The sequence below is a fragment of the Gossypium hirsutum genome, chromosome A03 (assembly GCF_007990345.1).
Source record: "Gossypium hirsutum isolate 1008001.06 chromosome A03, Gossypium_hirsutum_v2.1, whole genome shotgun sequence".
NCBI classification, from domain to species: domain Eukaryota; kingdom Viridiplantae; phylum Streptophyta; class Magnoliopsida; order Malvales; family Malvaceae; genus Gossypium; species Gossypium hirsutum.
Genome location: NC_053426.1, coordinates 2,610,339 through 2,625,077, shown reverse-complemented (window position 1 = coordinate 2,625,077; position 14,739 = coordinate 2,610,339). Strand labels below are relative to the sequence as shown.

The following is a 14,739-nucleotide window of genomic DNA, read 5'->3' as shown; positions in this document are numbered from 1 at the left end:
AATATATTTATCCAAGAAATTAACAAAGAAAAAAAATTGGTGAAAGTTTGAAATGATTCACTGTACGACGAAAAATCATTAGAGATTGAGATGAAAGGGAGAAAATATACAGAGCTCCCATGATAAAAGAATGAATTAAGTAATGTGTTTGATGACTAAAAAGTGAAAAAAAAATGGAAGAATTCATAAAAAGAACCCTTTCTCCTAATTCCAAAAAATATAGAGAGAGAGAGGTGCTTGTGAGATCCACGTTCAGACTCTATATGACTATATGTACTTAATTTTTGAGTTTTTTCTCGTTATTTTCAAATTTAAATTATTTAAAAATATGCTAATTAAATCTTAGTTTGATTGATATTGATATTGTTGACATGAGTTCGAATGTGCCTCATCCTCCTATTTAGGGGTCGAGAAGGGATAGTTTTAGGAATTCTATAAAAAAACAACATATAAAAAATATTAAAAAATATAAGAAATATTTATCTATTATCAAACAGCTTTTAAATAAATGGTCCAGCACAACGTTAATATCATATCAAATTTTCAAACTAATTCACACAATAATATTACCTAAACCCCTCCGATTGCTAAAATGATTTTTTGGAATTTACAATCAACAATACATTACTAAAATACATTTGATTGTGATAATAATATGATCTTTTTTTCTCGAAGATAGATAACTTGTATGATATATTCTATTGCAGGCATGAACTGGGATCTTATGGTAAGAGAAGAGCTTTCAAGTGCTAATCAAGACTTCAAGGGGAAGCACTAGGCCTACAAACAGGTAAATCTTTCTCAAAAGCTGGGGCAGCTCGAAGAATTGGGTTGCTTTCGAAGAAATTGACAGGCTTTAGCTCAAACCCTGATGTCACTGTTGGCATTACAGGGAAATCTTCTTGGCATGGAATGTGATGGAACCCCAAGGTGTACCACAACACGATATCCTTATTTTCAATAGAACGATCCCTGTTCTCGATGGATTAAAGCAGAAAATCAGGGTAGAACGTATGCATTACAAGAATTGATTCATTTATCGAGTTTTATACCTTTCAGACCACACAGCAAGAGTGTCATCTCCCCTACTTTGATAAGTTAGAAGCCCACCAGCCCATTGTTCACTCTTGTTATAAGGAGTCACCCATATCTATTCAAAAAAAGAACTCAATAAAGAGTGCAAAATCATTCAATCAAGAGCAAAAAAAGGATAAAAGGGTTTTACCTGGCTGTTGGTGAAGGCGCTTCTTAGTTGTGGAGGATCACTATGATCAAGCAAACTAGCTGCAGTTCCTCCAGGAACAATCTTGTATCCTGTTGGATTTCCTAGCCTAGACCTTTTAGAAGGATTAATCATATGAAACTCTGAGGGATCATACAATTTAAGCTTAATTTGTGCATCTTTTTCAGTCTTAGCTATTTTTCTCTTAGCTTTCAAGTAGCTCTTCCTAGGGGATTCCTCTGGTAAACTCCGTTCCTTAACAAGATTAACATTAACAAACGAATTGTTTGCCCCATCGATATCCATGTCGAGGTGAAAGGTAACAAAGTGATCGTGAACTACTCCGATGAGATTCTCGGAAATGAGAGGACCCGACATGGCATCTTGGTTAGGCGCTTGATGGTAAGGACTGCCTTTCACCATTAGCATTCCTGAAAGTCCTACCTGTACAAAGTTAAATCATACAAAATGAATGGCATACGCTATTGCTGAGGGAGAAGTTGGTGAAAATTAATGGCATAAGAGAATGACCTTAACATTTATTAAACCATCTGTTTGAAACTCCCAATCAAAGATGTAATCGTAGTTTCCCACTGATGCTGCCATACGAGCAACGAGAGTTACTTTTGGTCTTGCCTCCCTAATCTACAAGTACAATAATGGAAATAGAAAAACAAATTAAAATATGTTTTCATTGATTATAATTTTTATAATGTTTGCAATCTACTCTCTGTAGTTGAAAAGTTAAAATCAAGTTCTCTTAATTTTTTTTTTACTTTAAAAATGATTTATTTTGAAGTTGGTACAATTATAGAGCTATAACGATACTAAAATAAAAATTTCACCTCTATTAAATTAAATAGGATTGTGTTAAATTCATATTATTCTTATGAAGTTGGTATGATTATAGAGCTATAACGATGTTAAAATAAAAGTTTCACCTCTATTAGATTAAATAGACTCGTGTTAAGTTTAGATTATTTTATATCTTAATTAAACATTAAAAATAGATAGGAAACAACTTTTGAAACATGTCGCAAGACTCTCGTACTTCGAAGTTTCTTTTTTTGGTAAAAAAGTGTTTTCTATACCATCAATTACTTTCCCATTTACTCAAATTCATATCAAGCAATAAGCATACAATATATGACACGTTTTTAATTGGATATTGTTGACAACATGAGAGGAATTATTATTTAAGTACATTTTTCCCCGAACAACTTTAGTACTTAAGTGAAAAGAATAATATAATTTGGGGGCCTATTTCGTAGTTAAGCTTATTTTAAAAGTATCAGGGTTTATCATTGTTACTATTGTTGGAGTTATTTATTACCTGGAAATCAGTGAGTAGGCCCTCTGAATGTCGCCAACTGATGTCGCCGGCATAGCGCTCAAACAGGCAAATCATGTTGGGCTGAACAAATGGGTTTCCATCGGGAGTAGCGAAAATGCCGTCCATGTAATAAGAGTGCCTTGGACAATCATTTAGTGGCACAAGTGGAAGGGCTGACATCCCTAAACCAAACTCACCAGCATCCATATACGACTTAAAATACCAGGACTCATCAAGGTCCATGTATGGTACAAAAAATTCTGAAGCGAACCCTTTGTACATCACATCCCTCAGCTCACCATTCTCCGAGTCCCGCACCATGACCCTCAAAATCACCAAACAGCGCGGTGGTCAGCCTTGAGGTGAAACACCCAGTTGGCCCACTTCACTATATGCCCATCTTCAACTCTAAAACTTGGTCCTTTTGGTTGTTCTATGGAAATTGGGTTCAATGGTTCCATTTGTGGTTCCTTCTTTTGAGCTGTGTACCTGTAATCTGTGTCGGTACTTTTTGGAATGGGGATATCTCGGCCCGTATCAGAGAATTTCAGCACTTCCATTGTATCCAAGTCCACCGTCATGACGAGCCCTTCAATGGGTCTCATGTAGAAATTGGGTGTGCCTTGGTTAGAGAAACACAGGACCTTCACTACTCTTTTGCCTTCTTCATTAGGCCCAAACCAGCCTGCCGAAGGCGGTAAGCAGATCAACTCTGATGATGACACCCCACGGGCAGCAATAGATTTGTTGAATTCCGCATTAGAAAACGGTGCTTTAGACGCCGCCGAAATATCGTCCATAGATAGCATCGGATAGCCTGAGCGTGGATTGATGACATGGCTAGTGACACGTATAGAATCCAAGTCCACATTAAGCACATGGGACTGGCCATTCAGCAGAGCCAAAACTTGTGCTTTTCGTGGTGGAAATGGGTCACCTTTTCTCCACTTCAGAACCTGTACCTTGTCTGGTTCATCGAGCAGTATAGTATGAATAGTAGGGAAGGTAAATGAAAAGGGTTCATAAGATGAGAGGATGGTCCGGACCCTGTTGATTTCTTTCACAGTAAGAGGATCAAGTGGATGGTGAGGGGTCTCAGCTGAGTGATATATCGGTTTTTGAGTTTGCAGTGAGTAACCAGGCAACGATGAAATGCTAGAACGGTACCATGAACCTACAATAATGAATAAAACTAAGCATGAAATGAAACAGAAATGAAGACATGAAGTTTTCTCCATAATTTCCCCTAAAAGCTAAAGGTAATTCAGATCAGATTGGCAAAGCCATTATTGCCGCTTCGGGTGTGAGATGAAAGACGAAATTTCCAAGGCCACATGATTATGTGGCCGTTCCTAATAGAACTTTGACATTTATCATCATCCGTACCTGTTGTAATTATATGCAATGATTCAAATTAAAAGTTACTATTATAGTTATTTTTTTAATTCAAAAGTTATTTTTTTAATTATTAATAAATAGTCATAATTATTCATTAGATATCTATTAAATAATTATATTTATTATTAAAAATATGACTGTCCATTTAGGTAATAATGTCTCTATGAAGAGAAATAAGACTTTCTATAAATAAGAGTGAATTTTCATTTGTATAATACATCTAAAAATATAAAAACAAAGTTTTTTTTCTATTTCTGCCACCATTTTTTGTATTCCTATATTGTTCTATAAAGAATTATTGCAAAAATTCTTTATAGAAATTAATATCATTGCTATGATTTACTCATTGTTCAGTGAACTGTTTCTATCAGTGTAAAACGTAGACAATCATTGGGTTTCATTGTATCCTTGATATTCATTTGTCAGTAACTCTTTTACACACCATAATATAGGTGAAGGGCAAATAGAACATTAAAGAAAGTGATATTGATACACGCCTTGAAGTATTCGTTAATTTCTCATAAGTTTATTTTTATCTTCACACACCAACAATTTTAAGGTTTTTATTTTCGCATTTTATGATAAATTAAAAAAGACTTGTCAGTCACCACTCATTCACATGCCACTACAAGCATGGTACTATGAGGACGGATATTGGCAAATGTAGTTGCATCAAGGTTAGTGACCTTGTCAAATTTTGATTTAAAAGAAATCTTTATTGCAAGAAAATGTATGTTAAAATTATTGTTTTACTCTAATTGCATGATTTAGATTTCAATTATTATATGGTTATTGAACTGTATTATGCAAAAGATATAGGTAGTGGCGGAGCCAGGATGTTAATCTTAGGGGGGGCAAGCTAAAATTAGATGTTTTATGTAACAATCGATTTAAAGGTAAAACACTTGATTAAAAAAAGCAGTATTTTAACATGACAATCGATTTAAATATAAAAAATCGATTCAAAAGAAGCAATTTTCCAAAAATTAAAAAGAAATAACATATCATTACTTAAAAGTGTACACGACATTTTTTCCGGGGAATAAAATTACTAAATATAGAGTCTAAATCAAAAGTTTCAGCAATCTCTCTCTCAATATAAACAACAAAATTATCTATAAGAAACTCTTCCTTCATTTTGTTGCGAAGCCTTATTTTGACAATTTTCATCACCAAAAATGCTCTTTCTGTAGTTGCAGTTGAATCAGGAAGAGTCAACAAAAAAAGGATTAATCTATCAACAAGAAAAATACCTTTGATATTTGTGTCTGCTAATCCTTGACAAAGATCAGAACTTGTGGACAGGTTTTACTATTTCAGATGATTTGGAACATTTTACTTATAATGTTGTAGCTGATTCTTAAAGATTACTTTCTCTTGCTCAATGAAATAAATAGGATAATATTTTTCCACAATACAAGAAATATAATCCATATTGAAAGATTTATAAGCATCCTTAGGATCCAAAACAGAGCTAAGGGTAAGAAGATCAATTGCCAGTTCATTAAATTTACTATTTAGCTCAAGAAGTTGAGAATCTATAGCAGCATTGAATATCTCAACCTGATAATGGTGCTCCATATTGAAATCAATATGTTGGTGATGACCGTGGTTTGCCACATATGGAGAATCCATTTCAAGAACCTCAATATAGTACTTTTCACAAAATGCTTTCACAACTTCCAACAAATTGTCGCAACCATCTTCTCTCGACTTTTGTTTCAAAGTTTTGGTGTTTGAGACTAAAGACATAGCATTTACTATATCTTGGGTTTTTTGTTGTAGATGCTAACAACTAATATCTATAATACTCATTAACTCTTTCACTAGTTGTAACGCCCTAAACCAAGCCTAAATGTTATGACTGAATCTCGGAAGTTACTTTAACAATACTTGAAATTGACTAGGGTTGAGGTGTTTTGTGAAAACATAGAAATTTAAATATTTAATGATTTTTTTCTTTGAAAAAAATACTTATTAAAAATATAATCTTTTGAAAGTAAAGTGCGACATTATATTATAATGTCATTTTAAGTTATTTGAAAATAAAGATTTTGTATTATAATTATTTACTAAAAAGGTTGTGTAAAAATCTTTCACAACAGACTTTCATAAAACTACTTAGAAAATTACGAATTATAATTTTGTTTTAAACCATGTAAAATTGTAAATAGTTTAAATAAACTCCATATTTTAAAATACTTGAAATCGCATGATTTTTTTTTATGCATGCATAGCAGTTCTAAGTTATAAAATGACCAACAACTCAAAATAAAAAAAGTGTCCAAAGTCACAAACAGAAACCATATAGTTTAAAAATCCATAAAGTAAACTATTCGAGAGGCTCCACCGAATGCTGAATCCAACCCTATGTCCGAGTATTACTTGAAAGGTTATAGCACTAAAGGGGTGAGCTTTTAAAGCCCAGTGTGAATCTTTTAACAAATAAATGTAAATAAACACATAATGATCAATCAAGTAAACATTTCACTTTATGCACATGATCATGGCGATGTTGTTTTATAAAACATTTAACACATTCTACCCCATCATCGTTGCGCACCACAATCAAGTTCCCTAGAACTTGTCCATCCAAATACTCTAATTTGTAAACAGTTTCACAGTAATGCAGATAAACTGTCACTTAATAATATTGTGGATAAGCCACCACTTTTGCAAATAAACCACCACTTTATAATATTATGGACAAGCCACCACTTTTGTAGATAAACTATCACTTCTTCATTCTTTCACATATCTCACACCATGCATGTGATATTGCAACAAAAATCAGTTTTTCACTTTGGCATGTGAGACATGCTCATTATATCACTTATCACTTAAAATCACATAGGCATGCTTAACATGCTGATCATATATTTACACAATATATATATCAATATTTCACATTTTATAAATCATGTGAAACTCACATATGCAATAACATCACATAACATGATAATGAGATTTTCATACATTTTATATCAATAATAATAATCAAGATCACACATCATACAAATCACAAAAAACAACAATTTAGTTTCACTTACTTAAATATTCCAATTCAATGGGTTTTTATTCCTCTTTTCGAATACATAAAGTATTCTTGATAAGCATCATTTAATAATACTAATAAAATTTTAACAACATGAAATATATTTTCATATTTTTTTAATTAATGTAAAAACCCACACCTGATTGTAAATCTGATGTGTTACAAATCTCTAAGACACCTACACTTAGATCTATCCAATGGATCAACTAGTCACACAAACGGTAGTCCTTCGTCAAAGTTTACCATGATCATCATAAAAGATAAGTTTATTAAACGAATCTCCCATTTGACACTTACCCTTGTGAATTAAGAATCATGATTCCTTTCACGAGTTTGATGATTTTTTGTATTGATGTTGATTAGCTCTTCAAAAAAACATCATAACTAAATGTTAATAAACAAGGGAAAAACTCACCATAACTCTTATGAATATTCGGTCAAGAGAGAAATAGTGAGGGAGGAGTGGTTCTCATTCAACCCTTGTACTTACTTTATCTCGGTCGAAAAAGAGAGATCGATGGATCGTCTTGATTTCGATCCAGAAAAATTGAACTATCTAAAGAGGGGCTTGATTAAGAGTAAGTTTATGAAATAAAGACTTAAAATATAAGAAACTAAGTGAAATAAATAGTGTATGATTTTATTTACTAAAAGAAATTGTGTAGGTTAAAAAATGATGAAGAAAAGAGGAGGAAACACATCCGTCAGCGGTGGTGCTACAGCAACGACAATGGCGATGGTCCGACGACGGAGGCGGGAGTTCGACGAAGGAGAAGAAAATAATATGGGTTTAGTCACTCACTTAAAAGAGTAGAAATGAGAAGAGAGAAAAATAAAAAAATAAAAAGCAAAGAGTTGCATAGTGGTTACCATAGTGGTGGATGCTGGCGCTAAGGACGATGAAAGAACAAAAAGAAGAAGAGAAGAGGAGGATGGATGATGGAATGGTGTTGTTTAGGTCAAAAGGTGGTGGCTAACAGTGGAGAAAAGGAGACCAAATCAAAATAATGGTGGTTCATGTGAGGAAGAGAGAAAATAGAAGAGCAAATAAGAGGAATGACAATGAAAAGGAAAAGAATGAAAAGATGGAACAAAAGGGTGTTCTTCATCTTGTCTAGGTTTAATGAATCACATAAGGTAAGGGTGAAGAGAATGGTATGTTGAAGGGACAAATGAGCAAAAAGGGGATTATGGGAGTGAAAAGAGAGCTTAATGAGGGAAAGTTGACTCACACATAAGGAAAGAATTTGGAATTGAACATAGAACCTTTAGGAAATTAATTAAGCTCTTAACGACTTGACCACTCGCTTGCTTGTTCCCCTTTTAACCAAAAATATTTAAAAGCATGGGATGACCTTTGTTAAAGGTTTAAAACAAATTTGCACCAAATAGAAATTAACAAGAGGGAAGGGATTTGTAACAGCCTGGTTTTAGCTAAATTGAAACAGTGGTTTCAAAATCATAAATCCGATGTTGAAAAATTATTTTAATATTATTTTTGGTGTTTACAGCATGATAGCATGCATGTGTAAAAATTTCGTGAGCTAATTTTATCGTTTAATAGTTCAATTTGAGAAAAAGGACTAAATCACTTAAAATGCAAAAGTTGCATTCTATTTTTTAAAGGTGTCAATTGGCCTTGGATTTTAAGTTTAATGGCCTTAAATGGTAATTAGACCATTCTATATGTTAATGGACATTAATGGACATCCATTATATGATTTATATGTTTATTATTAAGGTTAGTATAGTAATTCATTAATAAAGGTTAATATAATAAAAACAAATAGAATTTTGTCCACCTGTTCTTCTTATGACCACATATTGAAGAATAAAAGAAGCCATTGATGAACACTTAGGGTTCGGCACACATTAGGCTTGATTAAGGTACGATTTGAGCTCGGTTTTTGATGATTTTTACGTTTTTGAGATATTTGCTTTGTATTCTAGCTATCTCGTACCATAGATTTTGAACTTGTTAAGGGTTTAAAATTTTGAAATTGTTGAATGCTTGAGTAATTTGATGAATTATGATAGATTATGAAAGTTTGTTTATAGTTAAACTAGTTTTGTAAAATGATTTTTGACAAAAAGTCAAAAAGGGATTAAATTGTGAAAAGTGCAAATTGAGTGGTTAAAATGTGAAATAAATGAACTATGTGGGCTACTAGGGACACTAGTGAAATTTGGCTATGATGAAATTGGATTAAATTGTTTGAATTTGTATTTTTGTGAAATAAGGACTAATTTGTAAAAGTTGTGAAACATTAGGGGAAAATGTGTAAAAATGCCTAAGTGTATATTTTTCGATTAAATTGAATGAGTATATGAATAAATAAGTTAATTTTGAATTTATAGATCAAGAAAGAAAGCATTCGAATTTAGATCAGGGGAAAAGCAAGGTTGTCGAATAGTTGATCCGATTCGTCAATTCCGAATAGGAGGTAAGTTCATAAAATTGAACTTAAATGTGTACCTATCTATTTTGATGGATGAAATTGAAACATTAATTATTCTATTGAACAAATGTTGAGATATTAAATGAAAAGTACGAATTGAATAAGGCAAGTTGCTGAACAAGATCATGGCCTGGCTATGACAATCGAATAATAAGACCATAACCGGGTTATGGCATACGAATGAAAGACCACGGCAAAGCCTTTGCAAAGTATGTGTGTAAGACCATAGTTGGACTATGGCATTGGAAAATTGATGAAATTGTATTGTGAGCATTAGTAAACCGGAGTGGTTTGATAAGGGTATTGATAAGAAATAGAAATGTATCGGTACAGGTATGTACGGAAAACTATTCAAGTATCGAGTTGTTAAAGTTGTGAACTTAAAAATTGAGATATGGATAAGTTTTATTTAATTCATGAAATGAAGCTTTAAATGTTAATGATATTTTCCAATTTGAGTTGTTAATGAGTGTTGTAATTATTTCATGTTCACATACGAACTTACTAAGCTTATAGCTTACTTTGTTTAATTGTTCCTATGTTTTATAGTTCTACGAAGCTAGCTCGGATTTGGGAATCGTCAGAGACTTCATCACACTATCGAACATCTATTTTGGTACTTTTGAATCTATGTATATATGGTATATAGCATGTATAGGCTTGAGTCATTTTGGTATGTTTGATGTATATGTATTTTGGCCATTTGTAATGGCATAAGATGATAAACTTAATGATGCTTTATGAAACTGCAAGGGTTTTACTTTTAATGTTTGGTAATAGACTTATAATGAATGAATGGAGTTGAAGTGATTATGTATATTTGAATTGGTTTAGTTAGATGAATTATATATGTAAATTATGTTTAGTATAGCAAGTTAAATTGTTTGGTATTTGATTGAGTAAATGGTATGGAATTGGGTATTGAATTTAGTTGAAATGGATAATGTATGATTATGTGTTGATTGATGAACTTTGGTTACATATTTGTGACTTAAAACATTACCATATGAACTTGTGTAGGTATGTGTAAAAAGGGTGGCAAATTGGCTTTGCAAATGACCTATTTTTGTCCATACAGGTAGAGATACGGGCATGTGTCTCAGCCGTGTGCAACACACAATTAGGTTACACGGTCGTGTGTCCCTTGGTGTTGAAATTGAGTTGAAATTAGTGTGCTCCACACGGCCTCACACACGGGCATGTGACTGACCGTTTGGCACAAATTAGTATACCCCCCTAAATGGCACATGGCCTAGCACACCGGCGTGTGACTTGGCCCTGTTACATAAGTCAGTATACCCTATAGGATTGGCATGACCTAGCACAAAACCTGGCACACGAGCATGTGTGGCCACTTCGAAGGGCACACAGGCATGTGGTCGGCCGTGTGACCCAAGTCAGTATGTATTCCCTATTTCCACATGGCTTGTGACACGGGCGTGTCTACTAACCGTGTAAGGCACACAGTCTGTTCACACGGGCGTGTGACCCTTGTATAGATGAAAAATTTCTAAGTTTTTCATAAATTTTGTATGATATCGGTTTAGTCTCGAACCACTTCTAAAGCATGTTTAAGGCCTTGTAGGCCCTTATAAGGGACAATGTGAATATGATTGAATGGCATTTGAGTAAGAATGCATAAATGTATGAATTATGTATGTTAAATGATGTGATTGATCGATAATACCTTGTAACCCTATTCTGATCATGAATACGGATGAGGAGTATTACAAGATTTAAACTCAGATCATCAAGGACAGCTTTACCTCTACTTAATCATTATAATTGATATTTATTATCAAATGTGATAAGGTCATCTAAAAGAAATTCGGATGTGACCATTCTCATTTCATTAACCTAGTTTCTACTAACCCGATTTTTGGGATATGACACTAGATATAAGATAAAAATAAAATCAAAAGATGTAATCTTCTTATATGTTGCAGCTGCATCCCCGCAGATAGAATAATTAGAGCCACTTTCAATACTATTTTCTAGAACAAAACAAGTAGCATCAAACATGGTTATCAAGCTACAAACATAACTAAAATGAGAGCTCCAACGGGTTTCTCTAGCTCGTTTCATAGTGCTAATTTGGTTAAGTCATTTATCAATTTCAAGTTCATAAATTGCCAACATATTTGCCATTTCAATTGCTTAGGCAACTTGTAATTGATCATGGCATTTGCAAGATGCACTAATTATATTAATAATAAAGTTCAAATCAGAGAAAAAATTATGAATAGGAATTACCTCTCGAGAAGCAGCAACTAGTGCCAACTAGAGTCGATGAGCCAAACAATGAACATAATATGCATAGGGATAATCATTTAAAAACAATGCTTGCAAACTGTTCCGTTCACCCCGTATGTTGCTAGCACCATCATATCCTTGACCTCAGATATCAGATATTTTGAACATCAAGACAATGCCAAGAAAAAATAACACATACTTCCTCTTTCAAAGTTATTGGTGCAGTATTTTAGACATGTACAAGATCAAAGAAACATTTTTTTATAAATCCTTTCTAATTAATATATCTCAAAATAATATCCATTTGATCCCTTTTAGATTCATCACATGCCTCATTAATAATGATAAAAAAATTTAGAATCTCCAATGTTTTCACGAATTTTATGATGCACTTTATTTGCAAGAATATGTAAAATCTCCTTTTGGATCATATGAGAAGTATATTTAGGATTTTTTAGAGCATTGTCCTAAACAACTTTGGAAACTTTATCAATATAGAAAGCTAACAGTGTAATTAATTCAAGAAAATTACCTCGATTTCTTGAATTAGAAGTTTCATCATGACCTCTAAAAGCACATCCTTGCAAAGTTAACCATTGAACAACATCAATTGAAGTCTTAACTTGTAAGCGGTTATATTTTTTTTTATCTAAATTTTGTGCATCAATAACCTTATCAATGTGCCGAGATTGATTTAACAAATCTTGACAACTTTTCTCAGCATTATTATGTGAAGAGCATGGATCTTGGCCAATATGATTCAAGAAAGCAAACTTTTTTCCATAATTAAGTTTTTTCCAATTATTAAAACCTTTAACAGAATATGCATCCGTTCCATGATGAACAATTTGTTTTGAGAAAAGATAGCATGAGAAACACATTTTTAGTAGGAGAATACTCCAACCAAGTAAATTTGCAAAACAAATTCGGACAAACTAGGAGATAAGATTAGGACAAGCTACGTGAAACCACTACCACAAACAAACTTAAGTGTAAAATTAGAGAGAAAACAAGCAGACCAAACAACAAACTCCCAACATTTGCAACCATACATAGCCAATAATGGCGAAACACAGCCCAAGAAGTAGAGGAACGAACAACCCGAGATCAGAGGAACATGGGATCCTCCTTTAGACTCCACAGCAAGTAAACCAACACTTACAAGCCAAGTTCAGTCATCGTAGTCGATCAACTTTCAACTAAGTTAAGCTTATTTGTTTTTTGTATAAAATAGGGTAATCTACAAAAATAGTCACTTTTGTTTGCCTCAGGTTACATTTTAGTCACTTATATTTGAAATGTTACGTTTTAGTCACTTATGTTACTATTTTGTTATGAAGTGATCACTTTACCGTTAAGCTCCGTTATCTCTCAACGGTAATCCTACGTGGCAGTCCAACTAGATTTTAGATGCTAACTTGGATTTCTAAATAGGATGAAAATAGATTTCCAATTAAAAACTTTAATTAATTAAAATTTTTAAACCTAAACCTTAACTAAAAAAATGTTCATCTCCTCTTTTTAATTTTTCTTCAGTCTCTCCTTTTTTTCAATGGTTTTTTTTTTCATTTGACTAGAAAAACTATTATTAAGATCAAAATAATTGAAATCAAATTGACTGCTTCATAAAGATGGATTCAATGGAGGGTTCAGGTATGTCATCTTTGCATTCCTCTATCTTTTTTATTCAATACTGAAAAACAAAAGATTAGATTTTTTATTGTTTAATGAAAACACTAAATTAAAATTCTTGATATGAATATTAACAACTAAAAGAATTTCAGATAAAAAAAAGGGATACCTACAAAGGGATTGTGAACAAACAAGCCGATTCAGATTAGAAAAAATCGGATTGAGAAACTAATTATTCAAGAACGTGAAGAATTGGAAAATACAATTATTAGGAACAAAAACAATTACCATCTTCTTATTTGTCGACAACCACTTCATTTTAAGTTTTAAAACATAAATTTGTCGGTGAAGAAGACATACATAGACCCTCCATTGAATCATCTTTTGTTTTTGTACGTGAATAAAATTTTTTGATGATAATAGCTTTTTTAGTCAATTGAAAAAGAAAATAAAAAAAATGGGGAGATAAACGGTTTTTTAACTAAGATTTAGGGTTTAAAATTTTTAATTAATTAAATTTATTTAATAAAAAATCTATTCCCATCCTATTAGTAAATCCAAGTTAGCACTTAAAATTTAGTTGGACTGCCACGTAGGATTTCCGTTAGGGAGATAACGGAACTTAACGGAAGAGTGACTCTTTCATAACAAAATAATAACATAAGTGACTAAAACGTAACATTTTAAATATAAATGACTAAAATATAATCTAAGACAAATAAAAGTAACTATTTTTATTGTTTATCTTATAAAATGATGTAGATACCATTTTTAATGAGAAAGTCATTCAACCTATTTTGTCTCGCACGCTAAACGGAAATATTCATATTTTTGTCATGTTTGGGGTCTTTGATTGTTGTTTTTTATTTGGTTCTTCTTACTTTGCTACAGTTTTTTAGCTTTCATGAAAGTACTACTCATTGTGTATCATTTATATGAATCACCTTCATAGATATCTATGAATATTTTTTTTCTCAAGATAAGAAAACAATTGTGCTCTGAATTCAAAAAAATTCAAAATTAAATTATAATTTTTACGATAGTAAAAATATACTTTCTTCATTTTAATAGTTTATATCTTTAAATTTTTTAAAAGATTAAATCAAAATTTTATCATTTTTAAAGGGGTCAAAGTATAATTTTACTTTTATTAATTTAAATTTTTAAAAATTTTAAAAAAACTTAAATAAAATTTTTTTTTTATTTTAGGGACCCCTGGCAGCCCATAGTTACGCCGGGACCAAAATATATAAATTTAATACAAGTAACAGATTAAACTAAAAATATAAGTACTAAATTAGAAAAAAATGAGAAACTTATGCATCAAATCATAGATTAAGCCAAGTGAAAAGAAAATTAAAGGAATAATAATTAGAAAGAACAGCTA

General features: G+C 32.1%; 1 protein-coding gene across 1 annotated transcript; it reads right to left on the bottom strand.

Annotated features, from left to right (window-relative positions):
- Positions 1 to 462: 462 nt before the first annotated feature.
- On the bottom strand, positions 463 to 3,889 carry LOC107963669 (primary amine oxidase-like). Its single transcript, XM_016900100.2, is given in 6 exon segments — positions 463 to 972; positions 1,053 to 1,150; positions 1,226 to 1,666; positions 1,754 to 1,867; positions 2,556 to 2,896; positions 2,899 to 3,889. Coding segments are annotated over 6 exon segments (2,100 nt in total). The 5' UTR covers positions 3,794 to 3,889; the 3' UTR covers positions 463 to 761.
- Positions 3,890 to 14,739: the final 10,850 nt, after the last annotated feature.